The sequence below is a fragment of the Myodes glareolus genome, chromosome 2 (genome assembly GCF_982192425.1).
Source record: "Myodes glareolus chromosome 2, mMyoGla1.1, whole genome shotgun sequence".
NCBI lineage: Eukaryota > Metazoa > Chordata > Mammalia > Rodentia > Cricetidae > Myodes > Myodes glareolus.
Window position 1 is genome coordinate 51,374,691 of NC_142027.1, and position 10,022 is coordinate 51,384,712.

At 42.6% G+C, this 10,022-nt stretch overlaps 1 protein-coding gene across 2 annotated transcripts in view; it reads left to right on the forward strand.

Annotated features, from left to right (window-relative positions):
- The window catches only part of Cfap44 (cilia and flagella associated protein 44), an 84,277-nt gene that overhangs the window by 69,667 nt on the left and 4,588 nt on the right, over positions 1-10,022 (forward strand). For both annotated transcript variants that reach the window (XM_048422712.3, XM_085685583.2), the window contains exons 29-32: positions 2,465-2,575; positions 5,336-5,466; positions 6,596-6,712; positions 7,598-7,799. In XM_048422712.3, the coding sequence (XP_048278669.3) occupies positions 2,465-2,575; positions 5,336-5,466; positions 6,596-6,712; positions 7,598-7,799 (561 nt within the window). The remainder of the gene's footprint in view (positions 1-2,464; positions 2,576-5,335; positions 5,467-6,595; positions 6,713-7,597; positions 7,800-10,022) is intronic.

The window sequence follows — 10,022 nt, forward strand, 5'->3', positions numbered from 1 at the left end:
CCTAAACTGCCCGGTGCCTTCCTATCTCCCGTTCTCTTCAGGGCTGTGAACTGGGAAGTCTGTCCTCATCTTTGACTTTCTGGTGGATGCTGATTTCAGCCTTCAGTGGAATTTGCCTGCAAAGCTGTTTGCAACCGAAGACTTGGTGGCGGTGGTGGGAGCGTTAAATTACAAAGTAAAATCTCTTAATAGCTCAGTGATATTCAGTCCCCTGCTTTATATTAGACGAGTTGGGGGAGTGAGTACACTTTTCTTAAGGAATCAGCCTACTTTTCTAGCAAAATTCGTAAGTATAAAGCTGTTCACTGTCTCCTTGTTATTATTTAGTAACCGTAGGGCATGGTAATACAACATTTTGGTTAGTATAGTTATTAACACACGATAGTTGTACAAATCAGTGTGATTCACTGTACTATTTCCATAAACACACAGACTCTGCGCTGGTCCTCCCACCCCTCGTCCGCCATCTTCCTTCCCTCCACGGGTCCTTTCCCAGTTCTCCATAGTCCTATGGACCTTTTTTCTCTTCTTTTACAGTTCTCCTGTATGACAGAAAACACGTGACACTTGTTTTTCTGTGTCTGGCTTATTTTGTGCAACATGTCCTCTTGCTACATTTTTTTTTTTGTGCAAATGACAAGAGCCCATTCTTTTTGGCTGAGTAATAACATTCCGTTGTATATAAATACCCTCTTTGCTTTATCTGTTTGTCTGTTGACAGACTGATTCTGTATCTTGGCAATAATAAATAGTGACACAATAAACATGAGTCCACAGGCATTTTTGCAAGCTGGCCTCATTTCCTTTGTATATACACCCAGGAGTGGGATACTGGGTCGCATGATAGTTTTGCTTGTAATTATTGAAGAAGGTTCTTGCAGTCCCTCACCCCCAGAGTTACATTCCTGTGAATAGTGTATTTGTATCCCTTTGTCTCTACATCATCACTAATTTTATATATAATATATATTATATGTATGTATACATGTGCCATTTCATTGGAGTAACATAGAATCTCATTGTATATATAAGCATCAGAGCATTTGGGGTAGCCTCATTACGCATGTACAGTGGGAGCAGGACCCTACAGGTAATAAGGATTTCCATGGATGCTGCTGGCACTGTCTCTGGCGTTAGTTATTCTCTCATTACTGTGACACACTATCTGACACAAACGACTTAAGGAGTAAAGAGTTTAGGGGACAAAGGACATAACGGCAAGGAAGACGCTGCAGTAGGACAGTGAGGTAGGAAGCCACTTCATGACTGACATGAGAATGTTTCTGACTCACTTTATATGGTGATAGAGGTTACTTAAAGTCATTTTCAGAGAGATTTTAGGTTTTAGAAATGTACAAGATCCTGGAATAGAGATACAGGCTTGTAACACTGGCTACCCTGAAGGTTAGAATAGGTGTAAGTTTGGTCCTCTTGGGCTACGTGGGTTCAAGGCCAGCCTAGGAAATTTAGCAATTCCCTGTCTCAAAAAATCCATTATAATATAATTTATATTTAAAAAGGGTTAGAATTAAAGTTTATTTGTATAGTGTTTGTCTGGCATGTAGCCCTAGATAAAAAGAAATGAATAAACTGGGTTGTGGTGGTACATGCCTTTAATCTCAGCACTCAGGAAGCAAAAGGCAGGTGGATCTCAGTGATTTCAATGCCAGCCTGGTCTATATAGTGAGTTACAGCACAGCCAGGGCTATACAGAGAAACCCTGTGTTGGAAAAGAAAAACAAGCAAAGAAAAAAAAAGAAATGAATGAATAAATAAATATGTAAATCTTAAAAGTATGAGGCCCATGTCATGTCTAATTTGAAGTTCCATAAGACCACAATTGCAAATTGGTGGTGTGTGGCTCATAGATGCGCCCAAGGTGTCTTAAGAGCAAAATGGGACATGCTAAAGGGGTCTATACTCACTTATCTTGGGGATGATATGTTTTACTATTCAGACGTGAACATTTTATAAAGATGCTATACACGACATGAAAATGGAAAGTTATTCATGACCCTTGCTAAAGAGCAACCATGCAAACTGTCCAGGTGGCTGCTGAAATGGTGTTTCGAGGTAGGAAAAATATAGAATTCGACAATGAATGCAAGAATAAATGGTAACCTATAGCAGAGGAGCAAGGGGGTGACCAGTGGATAGAAAGTTACTGACAAGTAGGGTAATTCGTTGTTAAAATCTAACAGAATTTTCACTGAAGGCAGACCAGCATGGCAAGCAATAGGGGGAAGGGGAGATGTGAGGATTTTGTCCGCTGGTAAGGGTGAGGGTCCTCAAACAGCATTCTTGCTGTGACAGGATTCAGCAGGTTGCGGACAAAATGTGTGGTCTGCGTCTTTAATGATTTTAACTCTTTGCACTGTCCGCTCCCTCGTAATTGACTGTTGGGAAGCCTTACAATTGGTGCCGCAGCATCTGCCCTGCTGACAAGGTCCTCTTCTCTCCTTAGATGAAGACGAAGAGAGCGAGGAATCCAGCGAGGAGGAGTCCAGCTTGGAGAGCGATGAAGATGCATCCGGATCTGAAGATGATGTTTTTGATGACTCCATCTGCCCAAACAGTAAGTGTTCGCTGTAGGGTGGGAACAGGGGTATCGATGCAGAGGTGGTTCCTTTCTATTTCTAGTCTATTTCTCTGGTAATGAAATTAAAGAAAAGAGTGGGTTAAAATGTTTGAAGTATGGCCTACAACCCTTGGGGAGGGCTCTCTGGGAAGATTATTATCCAAGCCTTTAGACAGGTTTTTATTAGGAACAAATTAATCTATGGTAACCAATTGCTGGTTCAGACATATTATGAATTATGTAGCAAATGAATTGTATAGATAAAAGCCAGATTTACTTTACACACACACACACACACACACACACACACACACACACACACACACCAACATTTCCTTTTTGACAAACTCTCAAAATTTCTATTTTGACTCTGTAAGGATAGTCCATTCCAGCTTCCAGGAAACTGGTGATAATATTTTTTACTAGCGACACTATCCCAGAGCATCAGATCAATATGCTTACAGTCTTTGTAAGTCAATAGTTCAGTGGAGAAAATCTATTTTATTTTGTTTGTAATTTGATTTTCCAGACATTTAAAATCAAGTTTTACTCAAAATTTAGAAGCTTCATTTCAAATAAAGCTTAAATCTTGTTTTAATTTCGAAGACAAGAGTTTTTCTTTCTTTTTGTTTTTGTTTTTGAGACTGAGTTTCTCTTTGTTGCTTTGACTGTTTTCAAACTTGCAGCATAGACCAGGCTGGCCTCAAACTCACAGGGATTCACCTGCCTCTGCCTCCCAAGTGCTGGGATTAAAGGCGTGCACCACCACTGCCCAGCTGACAAGAGTCTTATTTAACAATCCCAATATTTATGAGTAGAATAAGAACTTTGTAATTCACTTTGTTACATTGCAGTGGGATTAAAGGGCTTGAACACCACACATCCAGTCCAATTGCTGAGCTGGGTTGAAACTAGGGCTTGTAAATCCTGCTTGGCAACTGTTTTGTGGGTTGAGGGGTCATTCTTAAGCTCTTACTCATGCTAGGCTAGCGTTCTGCCACGGCTACACTCCCAGCTGTTAGGGTTCGAGACCAAGTCTTCCGATGTGCTTAGCCTGGCCTTGACTTTACAGCCCTTTCTACTCCAGCTCCCTATTGCTAGGAGTGTAGGCATGTGCTATTTACACACAGCTCTGTTTCAGCATTCTAACTAACTTCACATTGAAAGGGAATGGTGTCAGTTCAGGAGCACCAAAAGGCCTGGTATTGACTTGGGACCCCCCCAAGACCAAGTTCTCAGCACAAAGGAGATTGATTTGCCCCAGAGGGACAAGGGGCAGGGAATAACACACAGAGAAAAAGATAGAGTATAAGGAAGAAGAAGGGAACAAGGGAAAGGAGACAGGGGCATTTGTCCCAGAATGGGACAAAGAACTGTCTCTAGATAGAGAGGAGACAGACGTGGCCCATAACTAAATGGTGGTTTATAAGGGTAAAGGGGGAAATCCCCTGTTAGAATGAGGAGTTTAATTTTAACTGGGTGTGTTAATTTGGTGAGCCAAATAGCCTCAGGAGGAGGAAGTGGCCAAATAAGGGAATGGACCTTAGCTGCTACCTTTAGGAATGTAATCTAATGCTTTTTACTAAGGCAGAGGGAGTGGGGGGAGAAGGGCAAGGCTGCCAGAGCCATGTTTGCCATGTTCAAGCCAGCTCGAGTACCTTCACACGGGGTCATCTATCCTTCTGTGTATAAATGAGGCATTAGTGTAACACAGCTCAAATCAAAGCCTGCCCTGGAAGCACATTGCATTGCATGCAGATTACACTATAGCACTTCCATTAGAATGAAGGGTTTTTTTGGTCTATAAAATCGGGACAATTGGGGCTTCAGAGATGCCACAGTGAACAAAATGATTGCCAAAGAAGCCTGAGGACTTGTGTGTGAATCCCCAGAACCCATATAAAGTTGGAGAGGCTTGGCAGAAACATCGGAACCCCAGAAAATCAAGGCCAGTTAGCCTAGTGAACTTACTGGGAAACTAGAGACCCTGTCTCACACAAGGTTGAAGGCATTATTGTGTGACTAAACATTCCCTAAGGAGATGCAACTCATGTCTACTCATCCAGATAGGGAACCCAGGTCACAGAAAAGTATGGATGCCACTGAAGTCCAGTGGGTTTCATTGGAGTTACAGGAATATGGGTGTCACCCACTGTGGGAGACAGCTCCCAAAAGTTGGGAACTTGGAGCACATTGTGCAGTCTGCAGGCAGATCAACAGAGTCGAGAGTGTCCCTTCCAAGTGACTGAGTTGGTCTAAACCTCTTCCAAGTAGCTCAACTGGTTTCTGCTTCTTCCAGGCAGCTGGTCTGATCTCAGTCTTCTTTGCAGCTTGGCTTGTCCGAGATCCTTCTCTGCAGCTCAGCTTCTTTACTCTGGCAGTTTTAATCTGGTCAGTTTCAGGGACTTCCTGAAGCTGCTTTGAGTTGTTTATCTTGCTTAAGGAGCTTCCCTGAAGAGTGGAATGTTTCTATCTTGGAGGAAACTGTTACACCACAATGACTCTGAGGTTGTTCTTTGACCTCCACATACACCACACACACACAAACACGCACGCACGCACACACGCACGCACACACACACACACAATTTGTTTTTTGTTTTTAAAAGAAAGAAAACAATTCCTCCCTTGCAGGGCCTAGTATGGGTCTGTGAATAGCTGATACTGATTCTGAATCTTCAAGCTCCATGTTCCTAGTGTGACCACATCCCCCATCACACAGGGATGGCTGCCTTCTTATTTTAACTCTTTATTCAGACTGTGATCCGAACCTTTTTGAACTGCCCCTCCAACTTCGAGAGAAAAGGCTAGACATTGAGGAAGCCTTGGTGGAAGAAAAGAAAATTGTTGACAACCTGAAGAAAGAATATGATACGTTCTCCAAAAAGGTATGGGGTCTACCTACTTGTTTGTCTTCTAACGTGCTACCCACCCTCCTCTATCATAGGCGTGGCATTGCTAGGACTTCTCAGAGAAGAAGCATTTCAAATGTTTTCTACAGCTTTCTCTGTGTCACGGGTCTGTAGTATGGCAGGGTCATTGCCCTTTGGATGATTGCTTTTCCTTTATGTCACTCACCTGTCTCAGCTTTTTTTGCTGACATAACTCTATGAGTAATAGATAGCATAGCACATAAGACATAATAAATGTCTGTGGATTTATGAATAACACTCAGAAAATAATAGTTTCGTATATTAATTATGAAGCATTCTTAGAAATAAGATGAAGGTGAGTAGCAATAGATACTCTGGCGTTTCCTCTCTGGACTCTGTCTTCTGGGGCCGATGCTAAGCTTCTGGAACTTTATCATCTTCTCCTTTTTCTTTTGACTTTCTGTCTTAGGTACTCTCGTTAGGAAAAATGTCACTCAACTTGATTCACATATGGGTTTATTTTTGTTCAAGAACACTGTTGGGTGTCAGGAGATGACAATTGTGCTTTGGGGATGCTGTAGCTTCATGCTTGAAAACATTTCTTTTATGCCAGGTGTTGGTGGTACACACCTTTAATCTTAGCACTTGGGAGGCAGAAGCAGGCGAATCTCTGTGAGTTCGAGGCCAGCCTGGTCTATGGAGTGAGTTCCAGGACAGCCAGGGCTATTACACAGAGAAACCCTGTCTCAAAAAACCAAAAACCAAAATAAAAACCACTTTTTTATTAAATTTTTTTGGGTCACTGTAACGACAATAACAACAACAAAGTCTTCTATCATTCTGACAAAGATATCATATTTTTCATACAGAAAATAGAAGAACAAGAGGGAGTTTTCTTTTAACCTCTTGTTTATAAAGCTTTTATAATTCTTGGACTCAGGGATGACTCAGGAGGGAATATACATTCTAACCTGGCAGGAAGAAAATAATATGCATTTCTTGGCTGCAGCTTAGACTTAGGCCCTAAGTCATGGTCCCCCAAAGCACATCCTGTGTCCACTGTGCCTTTGTTTACCACCTTGGATGGATATATGTGTACACTGTCGGTGAATTATGTCACTATCTCTCACATGGCTTTGTTCAGGTAAAAGTTGTGGCGACCAATCTGAACGCTGCCGAGGAGGCCCTGGAGGCCTATCAGCGAGAGAAGCAGCAGAGACTGAACGAACTGCTGGTAGTCATTCCTCTGAAGCTCCACCAGGTGACCCCCTCCCCACGAGTCTGCCCAGCATCACTCGGGCAGAAGCAGTGTTCATGGCTCACCAATGATGTGCCATGTCCCTTGGTGGGAGGATTCTGCCTGCAGAAGGACATCCCCAACCCTTCTTGCCCATTCAGACTGCTAACTAAGGAAAAACATCAAGGCATGCATGCTTCCCTGGCCCATACTCACTTTTAGGTCCAGCCATTTAGGTCTGAAGAATGAGATGGCTGGAGCTTGGGTGCACAGGTGACTTTCCATCCTTCTTTAGTCAGCTGTGAACCAGTGAGTGGAAGGAAGCTCATCTTAATGTCATTAATAAGTGAGGTTAGGACAAGACAGAAATAATCTTTTTGTAGTTTTTTTTTTCATCTCCGTTCATTTCCACTCTCTACTTGAATTACAACTTACACTAAACCGTGGGGATTCATATCATGAGAAGAGAAAGGCGTGCTGTAGACTCTTGTCATTTTAGGAGAAGATGCCATTCTTAAGGGGCAAGAAATATTTCAAAAGTCATTTTATTTGTATTTCCTGTGACCTGACTCAAACCGGTTGAGTTCTCTGTAACAGTTTGTTATATCATCCTTGAAATGTGTGCCCCACTGTTAAGAAGTAGATATCAGGCGAGACCTGCCCAGCAACTTTGCTGTCCCCAGAGAGACCCAATGTGGCTTATTCTCTGATGGCAACTTTCTGTTTACCTGGTTGGTCACTGCCACTAGGGGTGAGAAAGAGAGAAGCCCCAGCAAGAGGGGTTTTAAGCAAGGGACCAAAGAAGAAAGGCTTCCTTCAGCCTTGCCTTCCTTCCGTCTGACCTTTGTTTGATTCTGATTTCTCATTGCTTTGGTTATGATTTCTCATTGCTTTGTTTTGTGTCTGTAGATAGAGTATGTGGTCTTTGGGGAGGTGCCTACTGACCTTTCTGGAACCTTGGTCTTTTCTAACCACTCCCTGGGGCGGCTGCAAGAGCGAATCATCCAGCTCCAGGAGGAAAACGCCAAGCAGCAAAAAGTTAACAGAGAATGCAGGGAGAGGCGGAAGATGCTGATCCGGGAGAAGAGAGAGATGGCCAAAACCATCCATAGTGAGTAGCTCAACCCGTGGACCACTATTACACTTACTGGGACAAAAGGGAGCTAACAGGTGACTGGTTCCCGGCTTGGAAAACAGTAACCACAGATCCGGCATCACTGAGAAAGAAACAAAACACCCTTCGCTTCCTATTTGAAAGGGAAAAAATGTTGGCATGCAGTCTCTTTCTCTTTGTGTATAAGAAATATAGAATAACGTGGTTCATCTCCGTTGTATCTGAAACTGTGCTTCAGACACAGGAAAGCCCCACCTCTTTCTGGTACTGTGCACTTCTCCTCCAAGGGGGACCACCTGCTACAGATGCATGCATGCCAGTGTGTTCTCACACAGTATGGAAAACTCCCCCGCATGCTTCTGTAGCGACACTCAGAGTCTCTGGTGGACTTTTGGAGACCGTGTTTTATTATTCATATTGCTTTAGGTAACTTATTCTCTTTAGCTGATAGTGCAGTATCCCATTGTGTGGATGGTAACGTATTTACCTCTCCAGTCACCTCCTGATGAGCACTTAGGTATACGGAGCTTTTCATTAGCCCTGTAAGTCTTTTTATACATGATTCCTTATGCACGCATGCACAAAGGGTCTCCAGGGTCGAAGAGCATTTGCCTGCTTTTCTCTGAAATGTCACCAAAACTGCTCCCCAGAGTGATAGAGCTCAGGTCTCCTCCCCAAAGCATGTGTAAGAGCTGTCTGGGTCTTTATTTGTTTATTTCAGGTTTTATTTTTTCCCACAGTCTGGTAGGTGTCCAAACATACTTCATTGTGATTTTAAGTCACATTTCTTTTGTGCGATTGAACATCTTCACACACACACACTCTTTGCCGTTCTTATGCTCCTCTCTGTGAGATCCACTATATCCATACCCATTTTTCATTTGCCTTTAAAAATTGATTTTAGGGAATTCTAAAGATTTTAGTTCATTATGTGTTCTCATTGGGTCAACTTTTTTTTTAAACTTTCTATTAAAGTGAAGAAAAGATATTTTAAATCTTAGTATGGTAAATTTATTTATTTATGATGTGCACTTTGTATGTGTCTTTTAAAGAAATCCTTTTCCTAAAGATAAATTTTGCCTGGGAGTAGTAATCCCAGGATTAGTACACAGGAGGCAGACAGACACATCTCTGTGAATAGAAAGCCCGTCTGGTCTACATAGTGAGTTCCAGGACAGCCAGGGCTACATAGTGAGATCATATTTTGAAGAAAAAAAAAACAAAAACAAAAAGAAAGTAAGTTTTGATCCAGCAATCCCTCTACAGGATGAATATTCAAGAGAAATGAAGTCAGTGAGTTATCTGCACACCTGTGCTCAGTGCAGAACTGTTTGCAAGAGCCAAGATACAGAATGAACCCAAGAGTTCCATCGGCAGATGAGTGGGCAAAGAAAATGTGCTACTAATCCCACCAAAAATATCAGTAGCCTTAAAGAAGAACAAGACTCTGTCACTTTTCAGGAGTATAGGGAATCTGGAGGGCACTGTGCTAAGCAAAATAAACCATGCCCTGCAAAATAAAATGCCATATGATTTTACTAATAAGTGTCTTATAAAGAATGTTGAGCTCATCAGGAGTGGTGGTACATACCTGTCACTTCAACTTTCAGAAAACTGCCATAAATTTGATGGTATCCTGGACCTGCCTCATAAAACATAAATGAAACCCAGAAGCAGAGAATAGAGTTTGGTGGTTGGTAGAGGCCTGTTGGGTGGCGTGGGATGGGGGTTTGATGGTTGTTAGAGGCCTATTGGTTGGGATGGGTAGGAGATTTGATGGTTGATAGAGGCCTGTTGGTTGGGATGGGATGGGGATTTGATGGTTGGTGGAGACCTTTTGGGTGAGATGGGTAGGGGATTTGATAATTAGTAGAGGCCTGTTGGGTGGGGTGGAGATGGGGGAGTTGTGGACTCAGTGCTACAAAATTTCAGGGGAACGCGAAATAGATCCAGAGGTGTTCTTTTACAAGCCACGTGGTGACTAGTTAACAACAATGGATTGCATTCCTTAAAATGCAATTGCTAAGAGAATAGATTTTAGGGGCTGGAGAGATGGCTCAGAGGTTAAAGCACAGTCTCCTCTTCCAGAAGATCTGGTTTCAATTCCCAGCACCCACATGGCAGCTCACAACTCTATGTAACCCCCATTCCAGGGGATCCGGCACCCTCACACAGACATACATGTAGGCAAAACACCAATGCACATAACATAAAAATAAT